A 17,488-nucleotide genomic window follows, 5' to 3' on the forward strand; every position below is an offset into this window, starting at 1 on the left:
TTAAAAAAATATAAAATAATGAAAAAGAACAAAAGTGGAGGTCATACAACAAAAACAAAAAAGAAAAGTAAGAAAAATTATAGTCTTATTAAAAATAAATCTTAAATAACAAAATTAAAAAAAAAACAGTAAAATTGGTTTTACACTATCTCACTGATAGAATAATTGAAAAAACTGAGTACCGAGGTGAGAGCTTAATTGAGTTGGATAATTCGTTTGCTATTGAAGAGATGCAGTTCCTTCTAAAGAAAATTCAAATCAAGAAGGAGAAGTGCGATTCCTCACAATTGAAAATGTTGAAAATCAAAATGCACCCTGAGGGATTTATCTTGCATTTAATAAATTATTTTTGGAAAAAAGATTAATAATTTTACTTACGAATTTTACGTAATAAATTTGTTATTATTTATCCCCTTCGTTAACATTTTTTCGTTATAAGGTATTTATCTAAATACATACTTTAGTTTTAATAAGTACTTGTGCCTTATCGTAATTTATACAACTGTAAAATCGTTTAAGTTAGTATTGTCCAAGTACTGCTTTCCAACTTGTCCAAGTACTGCAGCATTGTCCAACTTTTGGTTTTCAAGGTTGTCCAACTACTACGACAGTCGAGAATGATTGTCCAACTACTCCGATAAGTTGACATGTTTTAAAATGTACGATAACTATTATTTAAGAGCTATTTTAAAACATTTTTTGTGTGTTATATAATCCTAAGGCATCCTAATTACAAGTAATTATTTAAAAAATATGGAAGTATTGCACATTAACTTCGGAATATGAGCGTTAAAATTAGTTTCGAAAAATCTGTCCAAGTATTGGGCGTTTTACCTTAGGTAGAAAGAGGTGCATCGGCGTGCAAAAAAAAAAAAATCAATCGATCCCCCACATGCTTATATAGCCCTGACCTTAAGACCATCGTCTCACTGGTGGTGCATATAAATATATTATGCGACTGCTGTCAGCTGCAGCAGCAGTAATAGTCCGGACGGCTTCGCGAGCCACCGTTGTCATGGCAGACGTTAGCATGAACACCTCAAACTTCAATGGTAAGATCAACGGTGTCGAGGGCAAGACTTTTCTGATCGGCGTGGCTGGTGGTACAGCCAGTGGAAAGGTACCTTGTTTTATCAGAAATAAATTACATTTGAGTTTAATCTATTGGGTGATTTTTGGCTTTCATGGGGTAGAGCGTATTAGTAATTTAGTTAAATTTATTCACAAGTGCACCCATATTCTCCATACTATTCTACAAAATGATTTTTATTTATTTATTGACAGTACTTGAATTTTTTTTTTTATCGCGTGGTCATGGCATTGTTTTGTTTTGACTGATTTAAACAATTATTTATACATTATATTCATGTGTATAGCTATGCCTATAAGTATTACACTTGAAAGTTATTTTGGTCTCACACGTTTGTTGCATGCATGCAACTAACAGTTTGATCATCAAAAATGTGGTAATGAAATATTTCATTCAAATATTTATATACCTTAGTCGGTGTCATTAGTAGTTGAAGTAATATTGTATTTATATACACAACGTTTGGTTGTATTGTACGTGTGGCGAGATTTTAAAGCATGTTTTGTCAACATTCGCACATATTTTACAATACGTTTTTCCGCTGCATTTTTTGTTTAGATTACGCTCTGAAAAAATGTTGATTTCGCACCATATTTTTATCACAATAAAAAGAGAAAAATAAATCTCGCGTGATAAAATGTTTTAATACATTTCAACAAACATCTTTGGAATTTATAAATAAATGTATTTTTTTTACATTAGTCAACAGTGTGTAAAAGGATTATGGAAAAACTTGGCCAAGTTGACAAGGATCACACAGAAAGACAAGTTGTATGCATATCACAGGACAGTTTTTACAAAGATTTGACACCCGCGGAAAAAATAAAAGCCGAAAAGGGACAATATAATTTTGATCATCCAGATGCGTTTGACAATGATCTGATCCTCAAATCACTCCAAGATATCCTAGCAGGAAACAAATGTGAAATTCCAGCTTATGATTACAGGACAAACAGTATGTAAGTATTTATATGCTTGTTATATTAGATATTATTGGGGCTTTTAAGAAATGGACACTCAGGTTGACTATGCAGCTGTTTATTTGATTAAATAAGTTTAAACAAAAATTAATCAAAAAAATAATTAACATGACTGGAAACAATAGATATTACATGTCCCACGTCGATTCACGGCAACTGGAGCTGGAATCTAGAAACATAAAAAAAAAAATACATAAATTACAGTTCAACTCATTATATACAGAGAAATTAACACATTTTTAATGCATATTCCTTAGTATAACACATACTTTGTAGAAAAGTTTTGATCAGTTTGTAGTACTAAGTAGAAGAAAAAAAAAAATTACAGACTGAGAATATAGGCTCTTTTGTTGGATAAAGTAAAGATAAAAAAAGAAATCTCACCGGATTTGTATCGGTTAATGCACGAGGAATGTTAGATGATGTAGTGGGCTCTAGTTCTAAGTATCTGTTTTCAGTGTACACTTCTCTTTTTTGGTCAGGGATAAAGAATTGTGGCTCTTCGACAATTGGAGCTCGTGCTATATCCAAATGGTAAGTGGATGACATTGGCAGAGCAGGTGGTGATGAGTACTTTACTATTGTTGGGGTTGGGGCAGAGTCAACAAATTTAAGCCCTACATGAGGAGCCTGTGTCAGTACTGCTGATGGCTGATGCACTGGTAATGAGTACTGGGTTGCTGCTGGGATTGGAGCAGCGTTAACAAATTGAAGCTCTACAGGAGAAGCCTGTGCCGATACCGTAGGTGCCAGTTGCGGTTGTGATAACAGTCTTTGGATTATGAACGGTTGCCGTGGCATTTCGGGAGTAGTAGTTGTAGTTGGTTGTGGAGTCGTTGTTGGCGGGCAGGTGCAGTTGTGCCGTGGAAAACAAGCTTCGATGCCGTTGAAGCCATAGCTGAGCAAGAACAGAACTGCGAGGGTGGCGAGCACGTTATCGAATACCGATTTTCCGTTCATCTTCTTGTCCGTATGAATACACTTGACTGATGACTTCAGACTAAAATTACCAAAGGCGAACTTGTGCTCTGCTTGACGCGACTTTGGGTTTTTATACCCAGCTATCAGGAAGTTCAACAGGATCATGTTTTAATTTTTTTGCCAGCTGTTTGGTAAAAAACAAAGAAAAGTAAAAGACACCCGTAAGCAAAAAATTTCGATCGTGCCTTTGACTGCTTTGACTTTTGCGCAAGCTATACTTGCGTAAAGAAAACAAAATATCAAGATTTTAGGTGTCTTGCAAGCACCTTGCACTGTATCTTGATGTAATGTTATAAAAAGTGATGCGAAGGAAAGCGTCAACATCCTCGTGCGTGCTTTCATTTTTTGCGAGATATTTTGAGTTAAAAAATGTGACTGTCATGAGCTTCCTATGTTTATGAATATGTACTTTTGCCTTTGTTTCAGAATAAAAGATCAGATCACGACGATTTATCCGGCCGACGTTGTGCTGTTTGAAGGGATATTAGTCTTTTATTTTCCAAAGATAAGGGATCTCTTTCACATGAAGCTTTTTGTTGACACTGATTCCGACACTAGATTAGCCAGACGAGGTAGGAATTCTCAAGAATTTCCATTAAATTTTGCAAAAGTATTGTTATGGTGTTAAATATACGTATATGTATGGGGGAGAGTAGAGTCCGCCAGAGAAGTGTCATTCATATAACTTAATTTATTACTCAACCAGTTTTAAAGGTATTTTTTGTTTATTGAATCTACAAATATATAACGTAAAATTGTCACAATTAATACGACAGATCAATTTATTTAAATCTACTTGCTGTTGGTTTGTAAAATATTGTTTAAAAAATTATTTATCAAGTTTTTATAATCCGTTAATACGTAAGCAACACTTATACATAGCGATAAAATATTATTGACGCTATTGAATTTTTAAGTTATGGTATACTTGATTTATTTTTAACATTTTCAAAAATATTATATAAAGTATTATTGGAATTACTACGCCCTCCCATAAGTATTTACGTAAAAAATGCTTCGATTAATAAACTTTTTTGAATTATGATTTAGTGCCTCGAGATATCATTGAAAGAGGACGAGATTTAGACTATGTCCTTAATCAATACATGAATTTCGTAAAGCCAGCATTTGAGGAGTTTTGCTTGCCAACAAAAAAATTTTCTGACGTCATTATCCCACGAGGAGCAGATAATACAGGTATGACTTAAAAAAAATAATTTTCCATCAGGCACTGCACTTAAAAAAGGGAACAAATCTGTGCTAATTTACAATTAATTTTTGTGTAAAATAGTTCTTGCATGAATTTATAATAATTTTACTAATGCATTAATATTTTCATTTAATTTTTCTTTTACTCATCATATAACTTATATCATACTTAATAATAACTTAATAATAACTTATTTGAACTATTCTCACTTATCATTTTTTATTAGTTTGCTCTTTTAAAAAAATTCTTTTATAATTATATTAAAATATAATTATATATTATTATTAAAATATAAATAAGGTAGAATTTCGAATTTATTAATTGTCCTGTAACTAAAAAACTGAACTACTTAAAGTTTTTTTTAATAAAATTTTTTCAAGTACCTACATTGTGTAATATACTATTAATCAACTTATTACGAAAGTAAAATTTTTTTTCAGTAAAGTTGACTTGTAATAATTTTTTTTTCTATTACTAAATTTTTTTGAATTGAATGATTTGAAAGGCTTTATCAGAAAATCTGTTTTGGCAGTTTGAAAATGCTAGTGCTACATGATTAGATTTTTTTCAACAAATTTGATATAATTTTTTCTTTCCTTAAACCATTGGTATGCTTCTCTTATAATTTTACCACTCATGATATAGATTTTCTACACATATTAGTTTTTAAACTATAGTTGAAAATTTTTGTACATCAAGATTCTACCTTATGAAACGTATTGTAAAAAAATTTCTTGTGGCTGCTGCCCAGTATTCGAGGAGTACTATAAGACTATAATCACTGTATTGAACTTCATTTAGGTGTGATTTGAGTTAAAAAAAAAATTAGAATAAATGTAGTATTTTCTTTGCTTAATTCACTGTTTTATTCATTAAAAAATAAGAAAGTTGTAATCACGATTTCACAATACCGCATTTATTAAATTTTGATTGCGTTTTGATTTTTTAATATGATTTTTTTTTATACTTGGAATAAGATGATGTTGAAAAAGAATTAACTAAAGCCACAAGAAGATATAATTTTTTGTACAAAACAAAATTTTAATTTATTCAATAGATGCTTTGATGTATACACCGTTAGATAAAAAATCAAATGTTGTTTTTATTCTTCAAGTTCAATAAATCCTAGATGCCTAGCGATTATGTTAGACCAACTATCAGTGTTCGAGTTTTGTATAATAATACAAATGTTTCTCGTTTGTTTATAGTTTTATTGCGCTGAAAATAAAATTTTCTCAGGAATTCCAACTCAATGGCAAAAATTGTAATATCGAATAATTATTTGTTGTAGAATAGTCATAGGCTTAAACTGTTATTTTTTATTAATACTATAAGATACAACTTTACAATGTTTTTTGCTTCACGGATAAAAAATGTTGGATTCAGGAATTTAAATTGTACATCCTTTTATTCAATGGAAACAAGAAAATGTTTTTTTAAACAAAAAAACTTAGACGTACCTATGGTATTTTTTTGGTTGTTGTGTGATTACAGTGGCAATAGACCTTATAGTGCACCACATCTGGGACATATTGCATTCTAAAAATGGCGATTCCTCATCCGGGCAGCATCCTTACATCGAGCTTAGACGAACGTCAACATCATAATACGATTCCTGTGCAGCAGTCTCTATGATAACTTTATTAGATTAAACCTATTTTTTTTTTTTTTTTTTTTTTTTTTTTTTGTAATTACAAAGGTCCCACCACTTTTTAAGGAGTATTAAAAAATAGAAGAAAAAAAATGAAAAAGAATTTTTAAAAAGATAACTTTACACGTAACAATAACGCATAAAGGAACAGAAGCACACATAGCTATTTTAACCAGACACTCTTTCCTGCAGCATAGTATTTGCACTTACATTTAGTGACTAAATTTCTATATGCAGGATTGATAGGGACTTTGAAGTAAAAAAGAGTATACACTTTCTATTGTACGTATATTTGCGTAGATATGGAAAGTTTACAATTAAGGAATAAGGTCGCAAATTAAGAAAAGCGTAGCTAATTTTTTGAATTGCTGACAGTTTTTGCAAGGTTTATTTGAAATTTTACATACAATTTATATTAAATAACAGTTTTTTGAGATTTTTCTTAATTTGTTCAAAAAATATTTTATCTTAAAATAATACAACTCGAGCTTTTTCTTTGCATTAAGTCGCATTTAATTATGTAAAATGTTTTTATTACATGTAAGTTATCGCCGAATAATTGTATTTTTATTTAAAGAGCGCATAATTCTGCTGTGAATTGTTTTATAGACATAAGAGAAAAACATTGCAACTTTTTATACATTACAATTTTATATCCTGAGCATAATTAAGTATATTGGAGATAATCAATGTATTTTTTGGGTCTCCGTTAACAACACAACACAATTTTTTTATTCATATTTTGTAAATATTTTATAACTTTTATAATAGACAAAATTTGTTAATTGGTTCTGATCTCTTAGAATGAAGCATAATAATTACATTTATAGATTTTTCCATGTGTATGCTTTTAATTTAGTTTATCTAAAATGATAGAACTTTTTAAACTGTTGTTTAGTTACGTAAGTCAAAACCATACTTGTAGGCTTTACTTTACTGCAATTGCATAATTGTGTGTCTTTATGTTGAATTATAAAAGAGACAGTTAGTATTGTAGTATAAGTGTGTACAACTAGTTCAAGTGCATGTAATAAAAAGGGATACCTGGAATTTGTAACAAAAATTTATAAATATACCTTTTCATTGATCAATATATTTATTAAGTAATTAAATGAGTCTTCTTTTTTTCCGTTTTGTTTCAGTGGCCATTGATTTAATTGTCCAGCACATAAAAGATTTTCTAAGCAACCGCGGTAGGGAAATTATGGAACCTGAAAGTCCTATACGTTCTGATGGAACATTGAAGAGACCACATTGATGTTGCTATAAAAAAAAAAATGTTTAAATGCGCAAAAGCTTACATAGAACGATTGAAGAAAAAAAAAAAGAAAAAAAAAAAAAAAAAAAAATTTTAGCTTTCACAATATTTTTAGAAGAAAAATATGTAAAACTCTATTTTAGAATACGCACAGCGCCCATTATTTTAATAAAAAAATATAAGATGTTAGAAATGACGATAACGTCAGAAATAAGATTTGAAGAGCTTAAAACCAAAGATTGGTTGGTAAAAGTAAAAAAAGTTATTTTTTTTATAAGAGTTGTAGTTTTATAGATTGTTAAAAAAATTTGTTCATGTGATGTTACCAATATTACCAATACTAAATGTCATTCAATACTGAAGTTACTTATGAGCATGTGATCTCTAGGAGTGATAAAAGCTAACAATGGTATAAGCAATGTGAAGCATTTGACAGAATAATTTTTAACTGTAGGAATAAGAAGACAAATAAAAGCAATATATTTTTTTTAATAAAGAATTGTTTATTGGTTGTGACGTTTGCACCGTATGAATTAACAAAATGTTACAAAATACTTAATATTTACACATAGTCTTAAAATTAATAATTTAACCACGTTCAATTATTTATTGGTAATAGAGTTCCAAATTCATTCCATCATGAATTTCATCTGTATTGTCGAGTGAAAAAAAAAATTTTGTATGTTAAGTAGAAATATGTTTAAATTGAAATTAAAAATATTAAGATATTTTCAAAAGGATACAGTCTTGTAGTTTAATATGGTCTTTGAATATTGTGTACCATTTCTTTAGCACAATTTTATCGTAGCGAGTACCAGTTTGAGCTGCTATTAGTTTTTTGAGATCACCAACTGTATCATCTGGATTACATTTTACTCTAACCTTCTTACCAAGTCTGTCGTTACATGTGATTTCAATCATTGTGTCTTTACAAAAACGCTTTTGAAAAAAAAAAAAGGATGAAGATGCCTTTTGTTTACCTATAAAATTATAACTGTTAATATATGACAATTATAAGTAAGTTTTATGTTTTAATAGAACATAACAATTTGTGTCGATGAAGACTTACAATGTAAATTATGGTGAGTATAATTTATTGTGTAAGAAAATCTGGTAATCTTTCAAACATACAATTAGTTGCTGTTAGATATAATGAGAGATAGTAACTTATTTTCAGTATAAATCAATATTTTGTTTATATGCATAACCCTTCTGAACAAAAAACTCGAAAATAAACAAAGATTTCTCGTAGATATATTATTTATGACTTTCCAAGTTTGTACTTAAGCTTCAAAACAGATTACTCATCAGTTTTACAATGAAAGTTTGCAAAGTTGTTTTAGTTAAATATAATATTAACCTATTGATAATCAGAAAAATTTTGAATTTTAATAGCAGATATTCATGTATCAGGATTCAAATACCTTGATTTAGTTTACTCGGTGAAAATTCAGTCGTTATTTATAAAAATATTCAACTATTAACGGTTGTCGCAATAGGGTTTCAAGTTTCAGGTACAAACAAATTGATACAAATTGCAACATAAAGACAGCGGCGGAAGCGCAGACAATGACAAGCAGAACAATCAACAATATCTACTTATATCTATGTAGTATTAGGCTGCGTATACAATGCAGCCTAGTTGTGTCTTGTGTGTTGTGTTGTCCACTGCCCCACTGGCGCTTCAATTCTATATCTATATACACGCGGGAATTTCGTATTTAGAAAATATTAATTTTTTTATTTATTAGTTTAGACGTCAACCAATAAAGTTATATTAAATTCTTTCTTCGTAATGAAAAAACACCCATTTTATATTTATAAATAAGCTAAATGAATGTTTTGTTTGGTTCAAAATGCGTACTCTGCACAAAATGATCGGTATGTTCATACGTTGTTCATAGTTGTGAAATATTGAGTTTTTATTACACTCACAGTAGGTACTGTATGTGTGTTGTTATAAATAAAATATGTAGAAAGTAAAAAAAAAAAAAAAAAAAAATAGCATACCTCTCGACAATGTTGAAATAAACCATTAATTTGTATTCAGTCAGTACTAACAATAATAAACATCACTTAGTCTATATTTACAAGTGAAAATCAGCATTGCAAAATTCATTTTCGAGTTTCATAGAATTAAAGTTTAAGAAATTTTGAAGTAAAAAAATAAAGAATCTTATTTTTTCTATACTCCAAATTTTTTCCATTATTATTTTGTTTGTCTTCATTTTCACACTAATTATAATAAAAAAAATAAAACCATGAATTTTTATAGGGTATGATGCTATCGTAAAATTAAATAACCCGTAAAAGTATTATACTTAAGTATACCCTTACTACTTACTACCCTTAGGCCTTAGGTCTTAGGTAAGTATATTATACTTTGAGTGTGACAGCAGGTGACAGGAACAGGACTGCATGACAGGTGAAAGTGAAATTTACAATTGTATGATGCATCACTCATGAGTAAAGTACTTATAACTTATAAGTATTGAAAGTTGAAAGTGGCTTAAAATTTAAAATTTGTGAAGGAAAATGAAAACAAATGTGTGAATAACGTCGAAATACGCGACAACAATCAAACTCGTCTATCAGTATTGACAATAAATAGTTGTTATTCCAAATTCAGTTGAATTGTTGGGGAGGATTTCTTATTTTTTTCGTTGGTTGACTTGTGCTTTTAGTTTTAAGGAATATCGCTGAAAAAAAACGATGGGATTAGATGACACATTTAGTTATATTCTTTTTACAAATCCATTAAGTGCTAACACTATCAATGTTGCTAAAGCAGCTGCTGGCGGCGTAAGTGTGCAAGCATTTTTATCATAACCTCTTTATTTTGTTTGGTAATTGTCATTATTTGTGTAATTTATATTCTCAGTAGTCTCAGTCTCAGCGTGTGCACTTTTATTAGTAGTTGATTGATTTAGTTCTTACCGATTAATTGATTTTTAGTGTAAACAGTTTACGGTTATTCAATATTTCAAAACCTGTATCTTGATTTGTTTAGTGTAAATAACAGTGCTATTAACATCTCAGGTATCTAGCTATCTGGGCTTGGGTCCTAATAAAGTTGAAGTAGTTAAAATGGTTCCACCAGAACCACTATGGAAGTTAGCATTACAAACTGGACCATTTGTCAGAATAGCTGCCATTAGTGGAGCTGCGGCTGTGATTTTAGGAGCTTATGGATCACACAGTTAGTATTAATTAGTTTATACGTAAAATTTAATCTACTCTTTTTTAAACGTTTATTTAAATTTCGCAGAGGCCTATCCAGATGACAAAGGTCAAGAACAGAGGAGGGTCTTCGATGTAGCCTCACGATATCACTTTGTTCATACATTAGCTTTGCTTGGATCACCATTGTGCAGAATGCCCTATTTAGTAAGTTTTTTATGTTAGAAACATAAAAAATATTAGATCTGTAAGGTATATATATGTATCAGGAGTGTATAAAATATTTAATTTCAGACTAGTAGCCTTCTGATCGCTGGAATACTTCTATTCTCTGGTACCTGCTACTATTATGCGTTCACAGGGGACAAAAGTTACAGCAGATTAACTCCAGTAGGAGGTACTTGCTTTATTTTGGGCTGGTTGGCCATGCTAATATAAACTGATTCGAGATCTCGTATATTATCAAAGGGTTTTTATTCGTAAATTTACCAATATTGATGTTAAATGTAAAATGTTGTATGGAAAATGAATTTTATTTTGTAAAAAGTTGATTAAATAATTTGATCACAGCAATGCTTTAATAGCTCCTCTATTTATTTTTATTATTAAAAATAAATAAATTATTGATAAAAATCATTATTTTTATAAGAAATATAAAAATATGTTTTGCTAAGACACGAATAATTTGTATTAAAAAAATGTATGAATGTGAAAAAAAATTAAAGATATAATAATTACTTCTTTTTCTCTTAGTTATACAATATTTTAATCACTATTTTTCAAACGAATCCGATGTACTTAAAAACAAAAGTAACAAACTTTAGAATTGTAATGAAAAAAAATTATTCAATATATCCAATCATATGATTTCTTGACATAATCCATCCGACTCTAATAAATGTTTAAAACTTTAACTGAAGAAAGGAGCAGGTTGTGCGGAATGTTAAAATTATAAAATTTGTTTTGAATATTTACGAAAAATTTTGTATTGTATTTCTTACATTTTTTTATTCCATTTTTTTATGAAAAGAATCAAATGTCATAAAAACCCAATTTTTGCTAAATAAAATGAAAAAGATAAAAGAATTCATATAAATACAGTTTATGTTAAATAAGAAAATTTTGTGTGTGAATCACCACTTAGAACCAATATGCACTTAATGATGGATCTTAAGACTTATTTTTTTTACTGTAACTAAGTTAACTTTTTTCGCACAACGATCGCGCGTATCACTTGTCTCTTTCGTTTGCACGATTCCAATTCTTTTGACATAACTGTGTACTTTTTTTTCGTAACGATTCTCTTAATCAAAATGTAATAAAAATAATTAATGGCTATACAAAGTGTTGTTCACTCCGTTATTCACCATCAGACCATAATGTAAGGTGTAAACTGCAATGTTGCTCTTTATTACAATGGATTCAAAAATTTTTACATGAAATGATATTTGAAACTCCTTTGAATGTTATGGACGTAAATACTAGTTATACATTGAAACAAAAATCAAAAATCAATATTAAATTATGACAATATTAAAAATGAAACAAAAAAACATTTACAATAAAATGTCTCGATAAAGCTCAATACGAAACTTGTGGTCTGGTGATGCTGGCTGCACCCTTAATACACAACTAAATAATAAAAACTATCCGTCTACAAGAGGTATCAAATAATCATGAGACGATACGCAGAATGATAAACATTGTGATGAACAATGCACTTCGTGCGCTCAAGTATGTATACAAATTCGTATATCCTTTGCTCGCTTGACCAAAGCAGCACCGGCTTTATACGCGAGAGATCTGTTACAAAAAAGAAAATGAAAAGGATGAAGAAAAAAAAATTAAAGAGAACAACGAACAAGAGACACGATATCTTTCACTGTCAATATACTTAATGTTACATACGTTTAGGCTTGGGTTTTCACCAAAGCCCTTTTTATTTATCGAAATTATGTACTAACTCGATGTAGCACACGCCTTGTGATTCATTCTTTGTTTCATTATAATATATTTGCTTCTCACCACGAAAAACGCGAGCTCGTTCTTACACCAACAACGATCGGCTCGACGAGAGCAGCAGGGCTGGGAGAGATGGGTGAAATCTTTGTCATACACGGAGACACGCGAGTTGCATCGATGATATATATATTTATATAAAATTTTTTTTTTTATGTTACACCTAGGCAGAACGTCTTTTCAATTGTAGTATTGGTTCATTATTAGAATGGTATCTTTTTATTATACTTTATTTTTTAAATCAAACTTTTCGTTCGCTATTATATAAAGTATTTATATAGACGTGTGTATATCAAACTATATCGAGATAATTAAACTTTATATGTACAACGCTTATATCATTTTCTTTCTTTTTTATTTCTTTATTTTTTTACTCGCAGCAGATTCTACTTCTTTTTTACTCCTGCTTAAGGAAATAAGTCAGATGAGTAATTTTCAATTTTTTTAGCTTGCATTCTGACATTAAAACATTATTCTCACTTCATTTATTTTTAATTAAAAATTATTGTTTATCACAACTCCAAATTGTTAAGGCGTAGAAAAAAAATGAATGCTGAATTGGCATGGAAAATATTATGAAATGTTTAAATAAGTATTAAAAAAAAAAAAACAAGAATTTTTCAGCTACTTGTATGAATATTAGTATTTTCAGGTATGCGAGTTGTTTCGACAAATTTATATTGCTTGTTGCGATTTTGTGACATCAAACCGAGCTGGGAGTAAGAAAAAAAGAAAAACTGTTGCTTCTTGCTCGTCCATGTCTAGGACAGGTGGAACGAGTGTTGGCCTTCTTGAGCAGCTATTCTAAGCTTTTCTCGCATTATTTCCAAAGTTGAATAATCAGGCAGTTTTAAGTAGTTGACACATGTCATAACGGATGGTAAGAATTCGTCCGATTTCGAGGACACGTCGAATGTTTTCCGTACTATTGTAAGAGGTGGCGTTAAACTCTTAAAACCTGAAAAAATATCAATGGTATCAGTAATCGTTCAAGATATTGAATAATTGCGATTTTGGTAAAAATAGGAGTTTATAACATGAAACGTACCACCAACAGGTAACCTTGGAGAGCCAGTGACAAACTGGATAAACTGTCTTTGCTCTTCACTGTTATACTCAGACATGACGTGGTACAAGAAACGTATAGCTCGTGAGTCTGGTGTGTAACCGTGGTCGGTTCGACAGCAATCGGATAACGTCTTAATGTCCCACTTTCCTCCCGTTTGTGAGTGACCACAGAACACGGCTTCTAATTCTTCAGGGAAGAATAGACGTAGTTGGGCGAGTGGGAAAACAGACTCAAAACCTTCTCGGAAAGATTCCATTTGCCGGAAGACTCCTTCGTAGAGATACCAATGAACCACCAGCTAAGACAATGAATTTCGCAACATGAAAAAAGTGTTTCGATTGGTTTTTTTTTTTTTTTTTCTATTCATTTTTATGCAAAAAATTTATTTGTCGTACCTTTACGTATTGATCGACATTGTGAATTGTAACGTTGATATCGCTACCGCCTTTTCGTAACTCAATATTGTCGTAGCCGGGTAGTTGGAAAACAAATCCTAAGTCGGCTATATGACAGCCATCTAAATCTAGCGCCTCTATAAGCAGAGATTTTTCGTTGTGTCTTAAATTCTGATCGCGCTCTATAATCTCTTTCCGTCTCACTGTGTCTTGTAATTTACAAAGCGTACGATACACATCTTGATCAACATAAGCGAGATCCGCCAAAGTAAGTGCATATTCTTCACCCAATAGCCAACGATAGAAGGTTAAACTGAATGGGAGATCCAACTGTCGAATCGAAATTATTATTTAAGGGGGCTGAAAATAATCAAAACGTTGCATATGCAATTATTTACTTGAAAAATCAACTCACCATCCTCGAATCGTAGATCGCTTTAGCCATGAATTTTCCCAAAAACTTGAATTTAGTCTTTAGTTTAGTGAGATGTGAAGCTTTCGTGTTCCATGGGATTGGTGCAGGAAATAGTCCTTGTACCGTATTTACATATCCTTGTTCTGTAGGACTCAAACTACCGTGCCATAATTCCAAGTCAGCGCGCTGCAGTTCTTGAGATACCAAGGCGTAAAACTCTAGGGTAGGTCCAAGACCAGTTCCAACCTGAAAATACAATTATTTATGATTAAAACCCAAAAAATAATCTTTAATTACTAGAATATTGCAGCATTGTTTTACCTCATTGTTATATTGCACTTCCAACAGAGCTTTAGACGATGCCAACTCTTGGATAACTTGTTCAGCTTGCTTAAGAATATCACTTCTCGAAATTGTTCGTTTTTTCTTATCCAGTCTCGGTGTCACGCGCTCTTGGCTATCAGAGCCACTTAATTCTGGTGCTGAATCGAGAAGACGCTGTAGAGCTCGATCACGATCAAAAGACGTCGCGTAGAATAGTAGTTGTCTTGTCTCGAATGGGAATAAAAATGGACTGCAAAGACAAGAATAAAATATTTATTTTTACTCAAATTTATTCAATCAACCAAAAATAGTTGAATAATAAACATTTCTCAAACTTACCACACTGAAGCAATTTGTTGCAACCATGATGGAAGATTGCCTGTCATAATAACAAGCGGATCTTGCAGTTGTCTGCTGGCTTTAGCCGCGATTTTACTGTTAATAAAATCATGTGGCGTAAGTAGGCTAAAGCTCTTGGTATGCGGGAATAGAACGCTCCAGGAGCGATTCATGGCGTACAAGAGACGCGACAGGCATAAACCGTCAAGGGATGCATCACTGATGCTGACCACAGGCGACAAGCTTGGGAACAAATATGGCGAAAGTGGACAACGCTGCTGGGGTATCGTCCCTTCCAGCCACAAACAGTCCTCCTTCCTCTTTGAGCTTATTTTTGTACTCTTTCCCTTTCCCTTACGACTGCTAGATTGCGAGCTTGAACCAGGCTTTGAAGATGCAGACAATTCTTCTTCTGGTACTGGCCTAAGATCACGCGAGAAATTTAAATTTTACTGAAATGATTATTGTTCACGAAACCAGAATCAATTGTACAATAGATATTTTGTCAACTTAATGATTACCTGTAGTATATAGTGTGTGTTTGGACCCAAACTGCATCATGACCAAGAGGTGGTTCACTGTCTGCATCGGTCTCTGAGTGATCGATTCCGGGACAACTGAACTGCCTTACGGCTTGATAAACAGTCATATTGAATGGTAAAATCTCTTCTCCAATTATGAATTGTAACTTGTGCTTCACCGAACCATGATTTGTTTCAACAGCCTAATTAAACATAATAAAAAGTTAAAGAAATTAACACAGCGTAGCTAATGACGTTTTCCGGCTCAGGTCCATAAAACACGGGGGCAAAAAATGAAGTTATCTCAAGCTTTTGAGTACTAAAAGAATAGTTGTTTGGAAAATTTTAAAAGTCTTTAAAGTGGTCTAAACTTCCCAGTTATCATACTAAGTCGCCAAATACTTTAGCTACTACGTGCTATAATCTAAAAATGTCCATATTTTACAAATAAGCTTTGAAATCTACAAATGCATATATTTTAGTCATAATTTTTCAAGTTAAATATTCTACGACTTTAGACAACGGCTAAGAAATAAGACTACTTGAAGGTTACAATTAAATTTTTTTAATTATCTAACAATTAATATTCCAATACCATCGAATTTAAAGCAATGAAATCTTTTACATCAAATGTTAATATTGCTTGAAAAGTATTAAAAAGCAAATTTACGTCTGAATCGTGTACTGAATAATTTCTTTGAGGATCCTGTCTAATGACAAAATCTCCTGAAGAATCTTTCAAACAAGCACTTACGAAGGTTTCAGTTACATTATCTTCACTATTGTCATCATCGCTGACCATTGAATCAGCATCGCGAATCCGACCGTATCCCCGAACCATCAAGTAGCGCTCTATAGTTTGAACCAGAGCTAATGGATCCACCTTTACAGTTCCACCTTTCCACTGTTTAAGATTATTGCAGTCAGGGTGACGTTGAAGATTACACTGAAACCGATATATTTTTTTTTTGTAAGTTTTTAACACGAATACACGTGTTATGAAGTAAAAAAGTAAAGTACCTTAAGTTGGTGTGTATTGAAAAATTTCAAAGCACTAGTCCCACCTCTACCAGCTCCAGATCCTGCGGGCAGATCATGCACCTTGACTGGGAACTGTTCTAATTGAGACACACAACTACTTAATTTAGACACAAGAGCACCAAACGCTCCCGGACTGTAGTCTGATGGATCTCTTTGTAACTAAAAAGGAGAAAAAAAACCGTATAAACTCAATTAGAATTAAATGGAATATATTTGAGTTAAAAACTATTTACTGTAGATTCGGCAAACAATTTCCAAAACATCCTAAGGCGATCGTATCTATTTCCAGATCCCTCTGACGTAGTGAGGAAGTTGAGCAAAGCTTTGATCAGACCACTGTGATTCATTTCAAATGGCGAAATATCACTTTCCAGAACAACATCACGAAGTTCAGTAAGAGCTGAGTACACTTCTTCCATATCCTGGTAAAGAGTATTTTACATTGAAATTAAACGTAAAAAATAATACACAAACGATTATTCTTGTAAATTTGATACTTACATTGGACTGTAGACGTTGAATAGCTGCGGTAAGTCTTGACAGCACGGTAAGGGCAGGGTGCGTACATGGTGAGTCGAGCTGATACCTGATTAAGAACTGCTGGGCTTCTTCACGTACCCAAGCCTTGGCTTTCTCACGGTTATTGCCGGTTAGGCTCTGATTGCTAGAAGGCTTGGACAGACTGGATGAAGAGCTCGAGTCGCGTTTATCACTCGTATTGCTTGGTGATGAGGACTTTTTTCCCCAACGTGCGGGGTTCAGGTTGCCCAAGAAGCGGCTACTATTTTTCGATGCGAATACAGCAAATTGTGACTGTTCCGCTGGCTGTTGCTGTTGTGGTTGTTGAGGCTGCTGCTGTTGTGGCAATGGCTGCTGAGGTGTAGTACTCGCCAATCTCTGGAACTTGCCCTTTTTGTTCTGTCGTTTTCTTTTTAGTACATCGCCAATCCTTCTGTAAGTTTTATCATTTCTAATGTTTAAGTAATAATACGAACGCTACGTGGTTACGATTATT

At 31.9% G+C, this 17,488-nt stretch overlaps 5 protein-coding genes across 14 annotated transcripts in view; 2 read left to right on the plus strand and 3 right to left on the minus strand.

Moving 5' to 3' along the window:
• The first annotated feature begins 839 nt into the window (after positions 1-839).
• Positions 840-7,773, plus strand: Uck (Uridine-cytidine kinase). Of its 2 annotated transcripts, none has more exons than XM_089592891.1 (5): positions 840-1,120; positions 1,793-2,049; positions 3,478-3,623; positions 4,102-4,248; positions 7,055-7,773. In XM_089592891.1, exons 1-5 carry the CDS (start codon positions 953-955, stop codon positions 7,168-7,170), a joined length of 834 nt encoding a protein of 277 aa, XP_089449017.1. In that variant the 5' UTR covers positions 840-952; the 3' UTR covers positions 7,171-7,773. The 2 variants fall into 2 exon arrangements, with proteins under 2 accessions (XP_089449017.1, XP_089449018.1); XM_089592892.1 differs by lacking the exon at positions 7,055-7,773 and adding an exon at positions 5,756-6,955.
• LOC106644262 (uncharacterized) lies at positions 2,113-3,079 on the minus strand. Its single transcript, XM_014359690.2, has 2 exons — positions 2,455-3,079; positions 2,113-2,239 (listed from the first exon to the last, which is right to left on the minus strand). Exons 1-2 carry the CDS (start codon positions 3,028-3,030, stop codon positions 2,174-2,176), a joined length of 642 nt encoding a protein of 213 aa, XP_014215176.2. The 5' UTR covers positions 3,031-3,079; the 3' UTR covers positions 2,113-2,173.
• Positions 7,641-8,765, minus strand: ubl (Ubiquitin-like protein 5). Of its 2 annotated transcripts, none has more exons than XM_089592895.1 (3): positions 8,595-8,765; positions 7,914-8,150; positions 7,641-7,820 (listed from the first exon to the last, which is right to left on the minus strand). In XM_089592895.1, exons 2-3 carry the CDS (start codon positions 8,089-8,091, stop codon positions 7,777-7,779), a joined length of 222 nt encoding a protein of 73 aa, XP_089449021.1. In that variant the 5' UTR covers positions 8,092-8,150; positions 8,595-8,765; the 3' UTR covers positions 7,641-7,776. The 2 variants fall into 2 exon arrangements, with proteins under 2 accessions (XP_089449021.1, XP_089449022.1); XM_089592896.1 differs by lacking the exon at positions 8,595-8,765 and adding an exon at positions 8,240-8,258.
• A 903-nt stretch (positions 8,766-9,668) lies between these two features.
• LOC106644271 (transmembrane protein 256 homolog) lies at positions 9,669-11,168 on the plus strand. Of its 2 annotated transcripts, none has more exons than XM_089593032.1 (4): positions 9,669-9,960; positions 10,210-10,369; positions 10,439-10,557; positions 10,645-11,168. In XM_089593032.1, exons 1-4 carry the CDS (start codon positions 9,883-9,885, stop codon positions 10,786-10,788), a joined length of 501 nt encoding a protein of 166 aa, XP_089449158.1. In that variant the 5' UTR covers positions 9,669-9,882; the 3' UTR covers positions 10,789-11,168. The 2 variants fall into 2 exon arrangements, with proteins under 2 accessions (XP_089449158.1, XP_014215186.2); XM_014359700.2 differs by having other exon boundaries at positions 9,669-9,972; positions 10,645-11,167.
• A 143-nt stretch (positions 11,169-11,311) lies between these two features.
• Positions 11,312-17,488, minus strand: part of ctrip (E3 ubiquitin-protein ligase ctrip) — a 36,901-nt gene continuing 30,724 nt past the window's right edge. For 6 of the 7 annotated variants that reach the window (XM_014359603.3, XM_089593090.1, XM_014359609.3 and 3 more), the window contains 11 exons: positions 16,975-17,443; positions 16,707-16,895; positions 16,453-16,632; positions 16,187-16,378; positions 15,433-15,635; positions 14,912-15,334; positions 14,570-14,822; positions 14,249-14,494; positions 13,834-14,163; positions 13,418-13,736; positions 11,312-13,327 (listed from right to left, as the gene is read on the minus strand). In XM_014359603.3, coding sequence (XP_014215089.2) covers positions 13,131-13,327; positions 13,418-13,736; positions 13,834-14,163; positions 14,249-14,494; positions 14,570-14,822; positions 14,912-15,334; positions 15,433-15,635; positions 16,187-16,378; positions 16,453-16,632; positions 16,707-16,895; positions 16,975-17,443 — 3,001 coding nt within the window. In that variant the 3' untranslated portion in view covers positions 11,312-13,130. The remainder of the gene's footprint in view (positions 13,328-13,417; positions 13,737-13,833; positions 14,164-14,248; positions 14,495-14,569; positions 14,823-14,911; positions 15,335-15,432; positions 15,636-16,186; positions 16,379-16,452; positions 16,633-16,706; positions 16,896-16,974; positions 17,444-17,488) is intronic. The other variant, XM_089593089.1, reaches the window with a different exon arrangement.

The sequence above is a fragment of the Copidosoma floridanum genome, unplaced genomic scaffold, assembly GCF_036245765.1.
Source record: "Copidosoma floridanum isolate Cflo_tuat_1 unplaced genomic scaffold, Cflo_Japanese_pri ptg000019l, whole genome shotgun sequence".
In the NCBI taxonomy this organism is placed as follows: domain Eukaryota; kingdom Metazoa; phylum Arthropoda; class Insecta; order Hymenoptera; family Encyrtidae; genus Copidosoma; species Copidosoma floridanum.

What these genes read in the sequence shown, in the direction of transcription:
- Uck (XM_089592891.1), top strand. Translation starts at nt 953, where the DNA reads ATGCGACTGCTGTCAGCTGCAGCAGCAGTAATAGTCCGGACGGCTTCG. An exon ending in GATTACAGGACAAACAGTAT is followed by an intron (nt 2,050 to 3,477) that starts GTAAGTATTTAT and finishes CCTTTGTTTCAG; the next exon opens with AATAAAAGATCAGATCACGA. An exon ending in CACTAGATTAGCCAGACGAG is followed by an intron (nt 3,624 to 4,101) that starts GTAGGAATTCTC and finishes ATTATGATTTAG; the next exon opens with TGCCTCGAGATATCATTGAA.
- LOC106644262 (XM_014359690.2), bottom strand. Translation starts at nt 3,030, where the DNA reads ATGAACGGAAAATCGGTATTCGATAACGTGCTCGCCACCCTCGCAGTT. An exon ending in CATTAACCGATACAAATCCG is followed by an intron (nt 2,240 to 2,454) that starts GTGAGATTTCTT and finishes TTATGTTTCTAG; the next exon opens with ATTCCAGCTCCAGTTGCCGT.
- ubl (XM_089592895.1), bottom strand. Translation starts at nt 8,091, where the DNA reads ATGATTGAAATCACATGTAACGACAGACTTGGTAAGAAGGTTAGAGTA. An exon ending in CCATATTAAACTACAAGACT is followed by an intron (nt 7,821 to 7,913) that starts GTATCCTTTTGA and finishes TCGACAATACAG; the next exon opens with ATGAAATTCATGATGGAATG.
- LOC106644271 (XM_014359700.2), top strand. Translation starts at nt 9,883, where the DNA reads ATGGGATTAGATGACACATTTAGTTATATTCTTTTTACAAATCCATTA. An exon ending in AGGAGCTTATGGATCACACA is followed by an intron (nt 10,370 to 10,438) that starts GTTAGTATTAAT and finishes TAAATTTCGCAG; the next exon opens with AGGCCTATCCAGATGACAAA. An exon ending in TGTGCAGAATGCCCTATTTA is followed by an intron (nt 10,558 to 10,644) that starts GTAAGTTTTTTA and finishes ATTTAATTTCAG; the next exon opens with ACTAGTAGCCTTCTGATCGC.